The sequence below is a fragment of the Megalobrama amblycephala genome, linkage group LG2 (genome assembly GCF_018812025.1).
Source record: "Megalobrama amblycephala isolate DHTTF-2021 linkage group LG2, ASM1881202v1, whole genome shotgun sequence".
Lineage (NCBI taxonomy): Eukaryota > Metazoa > Chordata > Actinopteri > Cypriniformes > Xenocyprididae > Megalobrama > Megalobrama amblycephala.
Genome location: NC_063045.1, coordinates 59161801 through 59178882, shown reverse-complemented (window position 1 = coordinate 59178882; position 17082 = coordinate 59161801). Strand labels below are relative to the sequence as shown.

Below are 17082 nucleotides of genomic sequence, written 5' to 3'. Positions count from 1 at the left end.
CAACATGGTTTATGTAGGATGTCTAGGAATGTATTTATACTACACACCTCAATGCCTAAAATAGCCTACTTAATTACCTTTAAATAATTGGTTCCTCATTCAATGCATGTTTACAAACATTTGGAGCTTCTAAAAGATGGCTGTTCTGTTGGAACTGAAGTGAAAGGACGAAATTTTTCTTAAACTTGTTTTTGAATGGAAAATGCTTGAAATAAACTGACAGTCCATCTGAGAATCTTAAATGAATGTCATGAGCCTTTTCAGTTGGATATACGCCACAATAGGGAAGAAAAGGCTATTGCAACTTCCGTTTGATGACTTTAAATTGAAAATGACCTGGAATATTGTGTTAAAGGGATAGTTCACCCAAAAATGAAAATTATGTCATCATTTACTCACCCTCAAGTTGTTCCAAACCTGTATACATTTGACTTTTTTTGAAGATATTGACAGTTGATGAGCCCCGTTGACTTCCATAGTATTTCCTTTCCATACAATGGAAGTCAGTGTGGCTGCTTGGTTATAAACATTCTTCAAAATATCTTCCTTTGTGTACAGCAGAGCAAAAAAATTTATACAGGTTTGAAACAACTTGAGGGTGAGTAAATGATGAAAGAATTTTCATTTTTGGGTGTACTATTCCTTAAATAAAGTTTTAAAAGGGCTCCTTACACGTCTCCTGAAGATTCTGTTCAGCAGCCGGGATCGACTGTAATCTGGAGGACTGTGATTGATGAACCGAGACTCCATGTTGGTCTGCGGGATCACCGCGGTGCGGTCGAGATCGGGTGTCCTTGTTCCATGTGGCCCAAAAACATTCAGGTCCTTGAAACACTCGGTCTCAATCATCTAAATGAATTTTATAAATGCATATATGAAAAGTTGACCATAAATATACATTGCTCTACTTTAGGTTTCTTCCCATACCTCATTCTGCCAGGGCACAGGCACGCTACCTGTGTTAAACTTGATGTAGAATTTATCATCGACCTTATCAAGGATCACTCCTTTAACCGTAGAGAACTGATCGATGTCCAGGACGTCTGCACAGTAAACAGCTCTCGGCTGGTGGAGAGAGGAAAATCTGATGAGTAAATAAGTCAGATGAACATCACAGGATTGTTTTCAGGTGAGAAACACACTCACGTTGGGAACAAAGGATGGCTGCATCCTTCCTGCCTCAAGTCTTGTAAAGTTGATGTTCTTAAAGAACAAATGACCTTTGATGGCGTCTACTCCTTGCCTGAACTTGCAGCCCAGTCGCTCTTTTGGGTTTTTAGCCAGGAGCTAAAGTGTAAAGCAATTTGAAAAATGTACAGCATTCCTTTCAAATGGAAAATATGATCTAATCAGAGCTGTAGATCAGATCAGATCATATCAATGAAAACAGAAGAGGATTGCACTTATTCAGCAGAGCATAAAATGTGGCCTCACGCTTCTGCAGATGGACGAGGTTTCCTCGTCAAACTTCTCGTTGTATTGCTCGATCATCTCCAGAACTCGTCTGTCTACCTCCTGTTTAGTTAGCTGTTCCTTGTGTTTGCGGAACGGAGGGCTTCCGGCCGTCATCTCGTAGATTAGACACCCGAGTCCCCACCAGTCTACACTAAAACTGTAGTATGTGTTTGTGATGACTTCTGGTGCTGGAGATGGGAAAAAATATCAAAGTGTTTTTGCATTGTGACATTAGTTTAATAATAATTAAACACATTTTCCCCTAGTTCACATCACCTTAAAACCAAGAAAACTCATTCTCATAATCTTTTATTAAATTAGCCTATAAAGCATTTATACATTATCATAGTGTTTGTCATTCTGCCTTTATGCTAAATATATAATTATATATACATACAGTCAAAAGTTTGCAAATATTAAGATTTTTGAAACAAGTCTCTTCTGCTCACCAAGACTGCATTTATTTGATCAAAAATACAGTAAAACAGTAATATTTTGTAGTATTATTACAATTTAAAATAACTGTTTTCTATTTGAATATATGTTAAAATATAATTTATTCTTGTGATCAAAGCTGAATTACTCCAGTCTTTAGTGTCACATGATCCTTCAGAAATCATTCTAATATGCTCAAAAAACATTATGATTATTATCAATGTTGAAAACAAGTTTTTTCAGGATTCTTTGATGAATGGAAAGTTCAAAAGAACAGCATTTAACTGAAATAGAAAGCTTTTGTAACATAACACACTACCGTTCAAATGTTTGGAGTCAGTAAGATTATTATTTTTTTTTTTGGAAAGAAATTCAAGAAATTAATACTTTTATTCAGCAAGGATGCATTAAATTGGTTATAAGTGACAGTAAAGACATTTATAATGTTATAAAATATTCCATATTTCAAATAAAGGCTGTTCTTTTGAACTTTCTGTTAACCAAAGAATGAAAAAATGTATCACGGTTTCCATAAAAATCTGAAGCAGCACAACTGTTTCCAAACATTGATAATAATCAGATATGCTTCATATTAGAATGATTTCTGAAGGATCATGTGACACTGAAGACTGGAGTAATGATACTGAAAATTCAGCTTTGATCAGGAATAAATTACATCTTACAATATATTCATGTAGAAAAGAGTTATTTTAAATAGTAATATTATTTCACAATATTACTGTTTTTACTGTGTTTGTGATCAAATAAATAAGTGCATAACAAGAGACTTCATTAAAGGGGTCATGAATTGTGTTGTTTTATTGTTTTATAATGTTTCCTGCAGTGCACTTATAATGTTAGTATGCTTTTTACATTAAAAATGGTCATAATTTAGAAATAAAAGGCATTTTTCCTACCCTGATTTTAGCCTCTGATTTGAACGCTCTGTTTTAAGGGGCGTGTCTGCTGAGAGACTTCAGTGTGAACGCCCACTGCTGTGATTGGCTGACATCTTTGCATATGAAATAGCTGATTATTACTCTCTCGAAATCTTTTAGCACGTTTGTTAACTATTACAGCTCTCAAGTTTAATTAATTTTGAAAAGTGTTGATTATAGCATTACATTTAGATCTATGGCATTCGTGGCATGAAAGGTTGCAGTGATGAACATTGTAGCCGATCACAGACATGTTGTTGATGAGAGATCTTGTCATTGCAACTCAATTTCTGCACACTAACAAATGCTTTCATCATAACTAACAGTGCACATATGATGGAACTAAGAGATTTGTTGAATAAAACAGGAGTTTTGGTGCGAGGCACACAGGCTGTTTGATTGACAGCTCCAGCGTTCTTTGATTGATTTCTATATATAATTTAATTACATACAGATTATTTTCATCCTACTAAGAGAAACAACGTGAAGTTGAGCGTTTAGTCACTGGTTTGATTTACTGACACATAGACAAAGAACATCTGACTGTACATGAATCATTAATATCAGATCAGGCATTAGAATTAACTCAGTTACTGACATGTTGTTGCATTACTGTTGAGTCCATATCGTAAAAGTCTGTTTGCATCGAAATGCGTTTGATTTACCAAAGAACCACAGTGAAATGTACTGAATACAAATAAATGAAGCTCAACTGAGACATTCACATTGTTGAAAATAAATAACCATATTCCTAGCATTAGGATCCTTTGAAAGGTAATGCTATTTTTAGTCCTGTATCGCTCTTCTCCCCTGTGGGCGGGGCTAATGCTGCAATGATGAAGTAGGCGTTGACTTCTTCTGCGGAGGCGGAGTTTCACCTATAGATATGCACGAGTCATTCGCTGGGTTTGGTGTCAATAAAGGCTTTATTGGACTAACAAGGAAGTTTTACATTCTGAAACTTACAGGATATTCTTATAGCACAATGAGCTCTTATATATCAAAAGCTCAAGAAAAAGATGATTTTTTCAATTCATGACCCCTTTAAAACACTTACTGACCACAAACTGCTGTTATGTTAAATATCTATGAAGATGATTTTCATACCCATGTAACCCACAGTTCCCACTCTGCCCTTTACGAGTCTTTCTTCTGGCAAGATTATGGCGAGTCCCAAATCAGAGATCCGAATGTGACCTGTCAGATACAGGGGACATCATTTAACAGGAAAAAGGAAAGTTTTCAGTTTTTAAAACTCTCTTGGCTGAGAACTATTTTCCTGATCCAGGCTTCCTCTCTGAATACCTGGGAGGAAGACTTCCTGAAAGAGTTCTTTATACAAAGCGTCTTGGAATCCTACATACAGTAGCCTCAAAATGTATTTAGATATTCACTTTCACTAAAACATTTGACAAAGATCCTGCAGAATTCAAGTGCAAATAAACACGTTTAATCTTATGCAATAGCATTCTCACTTTTCTAGAGTCCAAAAACTTTTTGAGGTCACTGTATTTAAAAGTAGAATCATAAACATACACAACAGGTTAATGATTCAGTTTTCACTGCAGCCCACTTTGACATGCCCTGAGGTGCATTAATTTCCTTGTTTGTGGTAACGAAAGCAATTTTGGAGAATTGTTTCCTGATTATGAGATTTGATTATGCCAAAAATAGAAAGTTAGGGACATTTGAGATCCTGAAGAGAATGTTACAAAGCTTGTACTGGCAGTTATAACGTCTTTTGTTTAATGAGGAAGTTCACATACCATTATCGTCCAATAGAATGTTTTCTGGCTTTAAATCCCTGACAGAAATGAAACAAAACCCACATAATTATGAGACAAGCTAGATCTGTTTGATTAGCTTACTGGAAAGTATGTTATAATCTGTAACTGCATCTAGCCCATTAAAAGTCAAACAATACTGTAGCTCTCAGTTTTATGGCCTACCTATAAACAATGGATTTTTCATGAAGATGGTCCAGGCCGCACAGGATCTCAGCAGCATAAAACTGTACTCTGTCTTTGTCGAGCCCCACCGTGCCCATGTTATAGATGTGAAACCTCAGGTCTCCTCCGTTCAACAGCGTCAGCACCAGGCAAAGAGCCTCTTTTGTCTCGTAAGCATATGCTAAACTCACCTGACACATTTAAATAAACACAGACAGCTAATTTACACAAAACAAGCCACGTTTCATTACAAAATCAAATAGAGAAAAAGAAACTATATTTTGCTTAAAGAAATAGATTTGTACTACCTCAAATACATAATACAAATATATATATTGCATTTTATTGTATACTCTAAAAAATGCTGGGTTAAAAACAACCCAAGTTGGGTTGAAAATGGACAAACCCAGCGGTTGGGTTAAATGTTTGCCCAACATGCTGGGCAGTTTTATTTAACCCAACTATTGTTTAAATATATGGCTGGCTTAAAATGAACCCAAAATAGGTTGGAAATTAAAAATCAGGGGCCGTATTCACAAAACATTTTATCTTACCACTAAGAGTTCTCCTAAATAGCAGTAAAAGTTCTTAGCTAAGAGTTTTCTCTTAAAACCTATTCACAAAGCTGCTGAGACAAACTTTTACTAAGGAATAGACTGAAGTCTTAAGCTAAGAGTAAGGGTTGGGTTGACCTCGTTGCTATGGAGTAAACACACAGTGATTGGCTGGGGGGAGGAGTCAGCGATTTAATCACAGAAATATTGTAGAATGAGGTGTCATGTTTCCATATTCAAATAAATATTTTTTAATAAAAATGTTGCCATATTCAAATAAAGGTTTTAAAATACAAATGTTGCCCTATTCAAATAAATATTTTTTAATAAAAATGTTGCCATAGTCAAAATAAAATGTTGCCATATTGTTGCCATAAAGGTTTTAAAATAGGCTAAGTGTCACTAATTAACCTAGTATATACAGTTAATTGTCCACCTCTTGGATATCTTCATCTCAAGAGATTGTAGAATTGAAGCGACAAATTATGTTTTATAAACAAAGTTTGGGAGAAACACATTCGAACAGTCTTTCTAATCAGCTCGAGAGGAGGAATATATACACAGACGAGAGCCGACTCACCTATAGTTACTACCTATAGCCTATAGTTTTCTGCATCCCTCCGCCAACCCGCTCCTCACTCTCGGCTGGGGATACGGAGATAACTCTGGGTTTGCGCTAAATTCCAAACTCGGAGCCCTCGATCCCCTTGGACAGCACACCAAATACGCTTATTACATATATATATATATATATATATATATATATATATATATATATATTTATTTATTTTTTTACTCTATTCAATCATTTCTAAGTGTGAACTCATGAAAACCATTGCCACAGGTAATCAGACAATATTTATTTATTTGTTAAAGTTTTTTTTTTTTTTTTTTTGCGTCTCATCGTAGATTCAAATCTATAAATAAAAATGTATTGCATTTATAAAGAAAAAGTTCAGCACCTAAGGCTCTATCGCTATTGTCTCAATGGTGTACAGTGTCTTTGGGTGGATTAGGACTGTTTGTGATTTGGTCTTTGTGATTTAGGAGTCCTCTTGACTACTCCTAATGTTTCACAGATTTAGGAGCTACTTTTAGCGCTAAAATGCTTTGTGAAATACTCTTAGAGCAAAAATTTAGGACTCCTAAAATTAGGACTGACACGCCCATTATTTTTAAGAGTTTCTCCTAAATCTGCAAGTTAGGAGCTACTTTTAGCCTTAAGATGTTTTGTGAATACGGCCCCAGACACATAATTACTAGAGGCAACAATAATAATCAAAAGGTGAACATTTATTAATAAGTAATTTAATAAATGTTTATTGTTTAATTATTATTCTTTATTAATGTGAATTTATTAAACATATTAATAAATGTTAATTTCCAACATACTTTTTTAACAAGCATATACAGTAATTTTTAAACAGCAGTTGAGTTAAATAAAACTACCCAGCAGGTTAAGCATACAATTAACCCAGCCATTAGGTTAAAACAACCCATTCGCTGAGATAAAACAACCCATTCGTTGGGTTAAAATAACTCAATTGCTGGGTTAAAACAACCCAATCACTGGGTTAAAATAACTCAATCGCTTGGTTAAAACAACCCAATCGCTGGGATAAAACAACCCAATCGCTGAGATAAAACAACCCATTCACTGGGTTAAAATAACTCAATTGCTGGGTTAAAACAACCCAATCAACAACCCATTCGCTGGGTTAAAATAACTCAATTGCTGGGTTAAAACAACCCATTCGCTGGGTTAAGACAACCCATTCGCTGGGTTAAAACAACCCATTCGCTGGGATAAAACAACCCAATCGCTGAGATAAAACAACCCATTCACTGGGTTAAAATAACTCAATTGCTGGGTTAAAATAACTCAATTGCTGGGTTAAAACAACCCAATCACTGAGATAAAACAACCCATTCGCTGGGTTAAAATAACTCAATTGCTGGGTTAAAACAACCCATTCGCTGGGTTAAGACAACACATTCGCTGGGTTAAAACAACCCATTCGCTGGGATAAAAACAACCCAATCGCTGAGATAAAACAACCCATTCGCTGGGTTAAAATAACTCAATTGCTGGGTTAAAACAACCCAATCAACAACCCATTTGCTGGGTTAAAATAACTCAATCGCTTGGTTAAAACAACCCAATCGCTGGGATAAAACAACCCAATCACTGAGATAAAACAACCCATTCGCTGGGTTAAAATAACTCAATTGCTGGGTTAAAACAACCCAATCAACAACCCATTCGCTGGGTTAAAATAACTCAATTGCTGGGTTAAAACAACCCATTCGCTGGGTTAAAGCAACCCATTCGCTGGGATAAAACAACCCAATCGCTGAGATAAAACAACCCATTCGCTGGGTTAAAATAACTCAATTGCTAGGTTAAAACAACCCAATCAACAACCCATTTGCTGGGTTAAAATAACTCAATCGCTTGGTTAAAACAACCCAATCGCTGGGATAAAACAACCCAATCACTGAGATAAAACAACCCATTCGCTGGGTTAAAATAACTCAATTGCTGGGTTAAAACAACCCAATCAACAACCCATTCGCTGGGTTAAAATAACTCAATTGCTGGGTTAAAACAACCCATTCGCTGGGTTAAGACAACACATTCGCTGGGTTAAAACAACCCATTCGCTGGGATAAAACAACACAATCGCTGAGATAAAACAACCCATTCGCTGGGTTAAAATAACTCAATTGCTGGGTTAAAACAACCCATTCGCTGGGTTAAGACAACCCATTCGCTGGGATAAAACAACCCAATCGCTGAGATAAAACAACCCATTCACTGGGTTAAAATAACTCAATTGCTGGGTTAAAACAACCCAATCAACAACCCATTTGCTGGGTTAAAGTAACTCAATTGCTGGGTTAAAATAACTCAATTGCTGGGTTAAAACAACCCATTCGCTGGGTTAAGACAACCCATTCGCTGGGTTAAAACAACCCAATCGCTGAGATAAAACAACCCATTCGCTGGGTTAAAACAACCCAACCGCTGAGATAAAACAACCCATTCGCTGGGTTAAAATAACTCAATTGCTGGGTTAAAACAACCCATTCGCTGGGTTAAGACAACCCATTCGCTGGGATAAAACAACCCAATCGCTGAGATAAAACAACCCATTCGCTGGGTTAAAATAACTCAATTGCTAGGTTAAAACAACCCAATCAACAACCCATTCGCTGGGATAAAACAACCCATTTGCTGGGTTAAAACAACCTATTTGCTGGGTTAAAACAACCAAATTACTGGGTTAAAACAACCCATTTGTTGGGTTAAAAAACAACCCAATCGCTGGGTTAAAACAACCCATTCACTGTTATAAAACAACCCAATCGCTGGGTTAAAACAACCCAATCAACAACCCATTCGCTGAGTTAAAATAACTCAATTGCTGGGTTAAAATAACTCAATTGCTGGGTTAAAACAACCCATTCGCTGGGTTAAGACAACCCATTCGCTGGGTTAAAACAACCCATTCGCTGGGATAAAAACAACCCAATCACTGAGATAAAACAACCCATTCGCTGGGTTAAAATAACGCAATTACTGGGTTAAAACAACCCAATCAACAACCCATTTGCTGGGTTAAAGTAACTCAATTGCTGGGTTAAAATAACTCAATTACTGGGTTAAAATAACTCAATTGCTGGGTTAAAACAACCCAATCAACAACCCATTTGCTGGGTTAAAACAACCTATTTGCTGGGTTAAAACAACCAAATTACTGGGTTAAAACAACCCATTTGTTGGGTTAAAAAACAACCCAATCGCTGGGTTAAAACAACCCATTCACTGTTATAAAACAACCCAATCGCTGAGATAAAACAACCCATTCGCTGGGTTAAAATAACGCAATTGCTGGGTTAAAACAACCCAATCAACAACCCATTTGCTGGGTTAAAGTAACTCAATTGCTGGGTTAAAATAACTCAATTGCTGGGTTAAAACAACCCATTCGCTGGGTTAAGACAACCCATTCGCTGGGTTAAAACAACCCATTCGCTGGGATAAAACAACCCATTCGCTGGGATAAAACAACCCATTCGCTGGGATAAAACAACCCATTTGCTGGGTTAAAACAACCTATTCGCTGGGTTAAAACAACCAAATTACTGGGTTAAAACAACCCATTTGTTGGGTTAAAAAACAACCCAATCTCTGGGTTAAAACAACCCATTCACTGTTATAAAACAACCCAATCACTGGGTTAAAACAGTCCATTTGCTGGGTTAAAACAACCCATTCACTGGGTTAAAATAACTCAATTGCTGGGTTAAAACAACCCAATTGCTGAGATAAGACAACCCATTTGCTGGGTTAAAACAACCCAATCGTTGGGTTAAAATAACCCATTCGCTGGGTTAAAACAACCCAATCGCTGGGTTTGTCCATTTTCAACCCAACTTAAATTGTTTTTAACTCAGCATTTTTTAGGGTGTAAAATAAATACTACCATGATGTGACCAGTTTTGTGAGATTCACCCAAACTTGACCGGTCTTGTGAGTTTCACCCAAGCAGAAATAGTAATTTAAGCGTGAACATTTCCGCTAAAAACAAACACTTGCTGATAATAATCATAATTCTCACCACAAATCTGCTGTTGACCTGTTCTAGAATCTCTTTCTCGTTGAGGGCCATGGCTTCCCCCCTGTGCTTCTTAACACGTTTCTTCTCCAGTTTCTTACATGCATACATTTTCCCTGATGCTCGGGCCTGACACGCACATACCTATAATGACAGGATTCATGTTACCTTCCCATGCTTTCCTCTTTAATTCTAATATAAGCTTCTGTACTTCAAGCAAAAGTAGTCCTGTTGAGTAGAACATCTTTTAAACTTGATAACTGAATCTTTATAGATTTTATATCGTGGTCTTACCTCTCCAAACCCACCCTTTCCCAAAATACGGTATTCTCGAAATGTGTTTCGGGTGATTGGACGTCTGCGGGAATGAAAGTGATGTCACATTCAAAACATATTCTGAAGAAAACAGCATTGCTTTAAAATGATCCAAAAATCACACATCTGGCCCACACTAACCTCTCAACCATCTTCCACTGCAGGAATCGGTCAAAGTACATGCTTTTCTGATACTCTTCAAACGGAGCTCCGCTCAGATACTCATGAAGTGCCCTACAAGACCCAATAAATGACACATCAGTGTCATAGTCATAGACACACATGTACAAAGACTCATTGATTATGGAACTGACTTTTGGCAATTGCTGAAGACATCTTCAGAAGCTTTGAGCTCCAGGTGACTTCTGCACTCCTCAAGATCACGGTGTAAAATCTCCCGCATCCTAGAAGACTGAACACATGCACGAGCATGAAAACAGAGAACGATCTCAGAATGTTCTGGCAAGGTTCTCTCAACGTTATGAACAAATGTTCTTCCAGTAACATTAATAGAATGTTCTTTCAATGTTATCTGGTCTTTAATAATGTTCTCAAAATGTTAGCACAAAAACATCATTTACACATCACTCATGGAGCATTTTTCCATGTTTAAAACCAGGGCTTGACATTAACTTTTTTGCTCACCAGCCACTGTGGATAGTGGTTTTCCACTCAGCATTTTCACGAGCCACAATTTTGACATCGATAACATGGGGGAAAACTGCCATGTAGATATTTTTAATATTAACTCATAATTTGGCAGCAGGTATATTAGGCTGCTGTCACTTTAAGACCTGACGCACGGATCCATTATACTGTTATTTTATACGCTGTCTGAGAGAGAGAGAGAGAAAACGCGACTGGTATCGTGTATCTGTTCTGTGGAAAATGAGTATTGAAAGCATTTCACGTATTTTTCAGTATCGAAAAATTGATATTTTTGACAACACTACATTGCACTTAGTCGATTGTTTCAGATACCTTTTCCCCTTTCCCCAGATACCTTGTACCCTTTCAAAAGGCTACAATTGAAAATGTATATATTATATATAGAATTTCGACCCACCAAAGTGGCTAGTAGGAGTAACTGCGTTACACGCCTAATGCCGAAATCCACCCGCATTTGGCGTGTTAATGTCAAACCCTGGTTACTACTTGTTTCAGAACGTTCAGAGAACATTCAAAAGTAACGTTCCAATAATGTTTGAAAAATGATGGAATGTTCCCTTAACATTCGTATAACCAATAAAAAACATTTTTAAAACATTAAAAAACATTTTGAACATTCTGAGAACATTCCATTTTTATAACTGAATGAAATCATTAGCAAAACCTTCTTAGAATATATTTTTGGTAGCTGGGTGGGTTCCTTCATGTGAAACACAAGAATTTGTACTGTTTTCTAACTGCAGATATTAAGCTGTGATTATCATGCATATTGGAAGTGTAGTGGAAGGAATAAAAGCATGTGTAAAGACCTGTGAGGTGAGATATTTTGTGACGAGTTGCTTGCCAAAGTTCTTTCTCTTGTCATCCGGTGTGACCTCATATTCCACCTGAAAGAGCACATCAGAGTATTCATTCACTAACATAGACAAGCCAATTGCATTTCACAAAATGTTAGCCTTGAAGTCTTTCTACTTCAAAATTTCATGTTTAATTCAATATGTTACTTGCCATGTCTTTGAAATTATTTGTGAAATTTGAGTGAAAATGAAAGTAAATTTATTTCAGTGCAGACAATTCAGTATTAGGTCATATATAAATCTTCAGATTTATATACTGAAAAAATGGTATAGTATTTACTTTGAAACAATTTGCCCTCATAAATTGCTAGTAAATTTCACAAATAATTACAAAGAAATGGCAGGAAACATTGAAATAAACATTCAGACTTTCTGAAGTAGAAAAACTAAAATGGTATTTTCTTCCGATAATCTTTATTTACAACTATGAAAAATAATTTTTATTAGACCCAAACTTTTTTTTTTTCAGCCAAACAAACATTTACTTGAAGTCCCCCTGAGATTTTAACTTAATATCAATAATCTAACAACCCTTTTGCATGTTTACAGTTCTCTGATGTTTTGTTATGGTCATATGACATACAAGTAAACAGATAAAATACCTAGGCCTACTAATCTTTTTTATTAAGTGGTTTTTAATCACAATATAATTTTTGGCCATAGGGCTGCATGACTTGGCCAAAAAAATTATATTGTGATTATTTGGGATTGAACTGCGATATGACATTTAACTTCATATGAAAATGTCTTGCTACTGCTAAGACATCCAGTCTTTGATTTGGTAAGATATATCGCTATTTCAGTTTTATTTTGATTAATTGTGCAGCCCCATTTGTTTCTTTTAATGTTACGTTCGATTTAATTAATTATTAGCTTTTCATCAACTCACAAACCCAGGTTTGGGAAACCCCGTATTAGACAGAAGATAATACCGTTTCATCCAAGAAGTCAATGCAACGCTGCAGATCATATCTAGTTGCACAGAAAAGGCGGAACAGTTGATTTCCGATGGGCTGTTTCACACACAGATTGTAATAGTCTCGCACTAGAAAACAGAACGGGACACGATTTATTGAAAATAATACAGTGCATTCCTGTGATTAGAGGCAAATATCTTATTGCAGCTTAAAAATGACAAACAGGAAATATCTTTACAGTACTCATTTGTAATATTGGCATCTTTGCTGTGTATAAAGTCCACTGCAAAGTAATAAAAACATTTATAAAAGCAATTCCCCATCTTTCGTCCTTCTCACCAATGCTTCTCTCCAGCTCTGTGCACTCGTTTATGTGCGGGAAACGCAGAAACTCCTTCCATTTTCGACTCCTTCCTTTGCTACCATTACCTACTGCACAATGGAGCAGAACAGGAAAAGTTTTACAGACTAATATGAGAACCTTCAAAGAACTTTTGATTATGGTGCTTTAAAGAACCCATAAATTAACCATAAAGTTCAGAAATGCATGATTGTTCATTAGGTCCCTAGTGGGGAAAAAATATACTAAAATGTATTTGGAATACATTTATTTTGTGCTAAGTATACTACTAAATATGTTTACATATTATGTATTTAATAAAAATCCCCTGCAATTGTACTTTTGGTATACTAAACTGGTATACTTAGAGTCCGCTAAATTGAAACAACTAATTTTGTACTTAATGCACTTTAATTAGTACTGAGGTCCAACTAAACATATACTGACGTATATTTGATTGTGTTAAAGTGGAACTATTGCAAGTATACTTTAGGTACTCTTTAAATATCTTGCATTTAAAGGCTGATATTATCATAAAATCCTTATTAATAGTCATATTAAAACACAAAGAAATACTCCAAATAAAGTTTAATTATAATTTTATATCAGTAAGTCTTAAGTGATATGTCAATAAATATGTAAATAAAGAAATCAAAAAATGCTGTTGATTGCTATTGAGGCAACCCATTAGAGGGGATCTATTATGCCCCTTTTACAAGATGTAATGTAAGTCTCTGGTGTCCCCAGAATGTGTCTGTAAAGTTTCAGCTCAAAATCCCCCACAGATCATTTATTATAGCTTGTCAAATTTGCCCCTATTTGGGTGTGAGCAAAAACACACCGTTTTTGTGTGTGTCCCTTTAAATGCAAATGAGCTGCTGCTCCCGCCCCCTTTCCAGAAGAGGGCGGAGCTTTAACAGCTCAACAACAACAAAGCTGGAGAATCTCACGCAGACAAAATGAGGATTGTCAGTAACGGTGTTCAGCCTTACATTGTTCAAACCGGAGTCGACACTGATGGAGAGACTCAGGAAGAAGTTACAACTTTTAAAATGAAACTGGACGTTTCTGAATGGTTAGTGGATAAATTTATGTAGTTGCTGTGGAGTTGATTCAACTCATCCACTAGCATGTGCCGTCATGTTCATCTTTTGTGTTGAATTGACCCTCGTTTGTGAAGCAGTCCGGCGTAAAATGACGGCATGACAACAACACTCTACTACAACAACTCTTCCTCTTCTCTAAAGCAGCCCAACATGGCCCCGCCCCCTTTGTTGTGTGTGTTCTCAGGGGCGGGGTTTATGTAAATTTTAAGGTTAGTGATGTCACTAACCCAGGAAGAAGCTCGTTGTAGTCCCTACCAGCCGTTTGTTGTAGTTCTTAAAAAGCGATTTCTTTAAAAGAGAATATCTCCCTTTGCATTGAACTTTGAGCGTCGTAACTTTGCAGATGTTGTTTATGCTCAAACAGCAACATTACACACTAACTAAAGTTAAAAAAGTGAAATCACAATCAACCACCCCTTTAAGTCTAACAGCGATACCAGAAGGACTATAAGGATTTATGTTTATTATTCTATCAAGTACTTCAGAAGGTTATGTTGAGAAAAAGTTAGACAAGCAAAGCAGATACTTGGAATTATAGTCACTGTATGTGCATGTTTCTGTGGAAACAGATGCTTTATTAATCACGTGTGTGTGTGTTTGTAGTGTGTTTGAATGACAATTTGTTGACAGTAAAACTGTAGAGAATCCATGGCATCCTCTACTACATGAGTCTGATCTAAAAATAGCAGTGGGAGCAAAGACATCAGATATGAGACGCCACACCTTTACAGAGACTTTCAAAAAACAAAAACACAACATGCAAAAGTAAAGCTTCATAATGCGAGGAAGCATTATTGGATGAATTATACCAGTTCACGTGGGTAGTTAGATCTGAAAACACTTGAAGTTGACAAAACATGACAGGTTTTGCTTATTTTAAAAACAGCAACTAAAGCTATTTTTAGACCTCAGATTTGTTGAAAGGCAGGTACTGCTGACAGGCTGTTAACCGCAGCAAAAGAAGTCAAACCTGTTTGTGATGCAAGGCCCGTATGACGTCAAAGGCATTGTGTGTCTGGTTTTGTTTGAGGTCAGAGTATTTCAGGTTAGAGGTGCAGGACGCATGAAAATATGTTGAATGTGCTGTTTCTTTTTGCTCACGGCCACTGAAGAACAGGGAACTAAACTCAAAATTAAAACGACTTTTGACTTTTTTCGAGGTATTACAGTCATTAAGCATAAAATGTACGTAAGTTGACACATATATGTAGGCTTTTTTAAAACACACATCAAGAATTTAGGTTCAAATTCACGTTTAAATGGAAAAGGTCCTCTATGTGAGTTTTTTTATTACTATTTTGTCTTCACAAGTCATTATTATATGAAATACATTTTTAAAAGTACACTGAAAAAGAACACTTTTTCTTTTGTCAAATCAACTTAGATAATTAATGTGGTTCAGATAACATCATATTTTCAGTTTCTGTTGATTAAATCAATCGCCTTCATTGTATGAACTCAAATTTTTAATTTGAGGCAACCAGGTAACTTACTTTACTTTTATGTTAAACCAACAATTCTTTTTTACAGTGTACTTTTACAGTCTCTCATAAAAGCATTATAATATAATCAGCAAAATACTGTTTAAAAGGTTTACAGGACACGTCAGCTAACCGAAAGCATTTCGACTACCCATAAAAATGTTTGTTTTGGTCTGAAGCCTGAATCAGTTTCATTAGTTTTGTACTTTTCACATTAACCAATGTCAAAGAAACAAAGCAAAACAAATCACAATCCTTTCCTTCAATTGTTAAAATGTTTTATCACAGCACATATGTTATGACAACAGTATTTTATTAATGATTTAATGTTTTTGTTTATCTATATTAAAAACAGGCAAATAAATATTCTTACCTTCTCGTGCTTTTATGAGTGCACAGTTTGCAGCCATTGATTCAATCTCCATTTCTGCAGTATCCGCTGATGAAAGTCAACCAAGTTGGGAATTCTTGCAATACTGATTTTTCTCCTTATTTCCTATTGTGCACTGAATTATTGCATATTTGTTGAGGTAATTCTGCTCTCAGTTGAGATAACATGCATCTCCTGTGTGTGATTTAATGATGTGCATGCTGTCAGAGTGAAGCCTTCTCTGACAAATGAGAACTCAACTTTCTTGTTTATGTGTTGCCCAATCTTGTTTCACCTGTACAGGTGACCTGACAGGTGAAGCTTCAGATGTGTCGTCGGCAGAAAGTGACGTTTTATGCTTTCAGGGATTTAGTTTAACCCTTAATGGGCCCTTGGGGTCAATCTGACCCTGCTGACAGTTTCCTTCATTTTTAAAGTGTTCCCTTCATCTCAGGGGCATGAGAAAATGTGACTTTTCCTAAATAATCTATTTAAACATGCACAAATAATCTGGGCTTGATTTGGTTGTTATAACAACAAAACTCAGATTGACCCCACATTTAAAATTAATGAATGGGAAAATTAAAAAATGTTTATTTTTTTATTATTATTTCATTTGTCAAAAAAATTATAAATCAGAAAATTTCTACATTTAAATAAAGGTCTGGTCCTAGACTATAAACACAAAGTGGAACGAACTTTGTATCTCATACACACACACATGCACACACACAAACACACACATGTGTGACTGCAACAGAGGGCATTTTTATAGAAATTGGCAAATAAAATCAACAAAACTGGCATAAATCTGAAAATTTCTACATTTAAATACAGGTCTGGTCCTTGGCCATAAACACAAAGTGGAATGAACTTTCTATATTATACACACACACACACACACACACACATGTGTGACTGCAACAGAGGACATTTTTATAGAAATTAAAATCAAATAAAATCAACAAAACTGGCAAAAATCTGAAAAATTTCCATACATAAATGCAGGACTAATACTAGAGCACAAAGGCAACATGGAACAAGCATGTTCACAAAATATATCATAAAGTTGTG

General features: G+C 35.9%; 1 protein-coding gene across 1 annotated transcript in view; it reads right to left on the bottom strand.

Moving 5' to 3' along the window:
- The window catches only part of grk5 (G protein-coupled receptor kinase 5), an 18174-nt gene extending 1881 nt beyond the window's left edge, over positions 1-16293 (bottom strand). The window contains exons 1-15 of the mRNA XM_048181263.1: positions 16012-16293; positions 13051-13143; positions 12727-12839; positions 11747-11824; positions 10583-10680; positions 10410-10502; positions 10248-10311; positions 9957-10097; positions 4778-4968; positions 4595-4632; positions 3936-4025; positions 1435-1643; positions 1147-1287; positions 928-1065; positions 673-849 (exon numbers count right to left, since the gene is read on the bottom strand). Coding sequence (XP_048037220.1) covers positions 673-849; positions 928-1065; positions 1147-1287; positions 1435-1643; positions 3936-4025; positions 4595-4632; positions 4778-4968; positions 9957-10097; positions 10248-10311; positions 10410-10502; positions 10583-10680; positions 11747-11824; positions 12727-12839; positions 13051-13143; positions 16012-16063 — 1716 coding nt within the window. The 5' untranslated portion in view covers positions 16064-16293. The remainder of the gene's footprint in view (positions 1-672; positions 850-927; positions 1066-1146; positions 1288-1434; positions 1644-3935; positions 4026-4594; positions 4633-4777; positions 4969-9956; positions 10098-10247; positions 10312-10409; positions 10503-10582; positions 10681-11746; positions 11825-12726; positions 12840-13050; positions 13144-16011) is intronic.
- Positions 16294-17082: the final 789 nt, after the last annotated feature.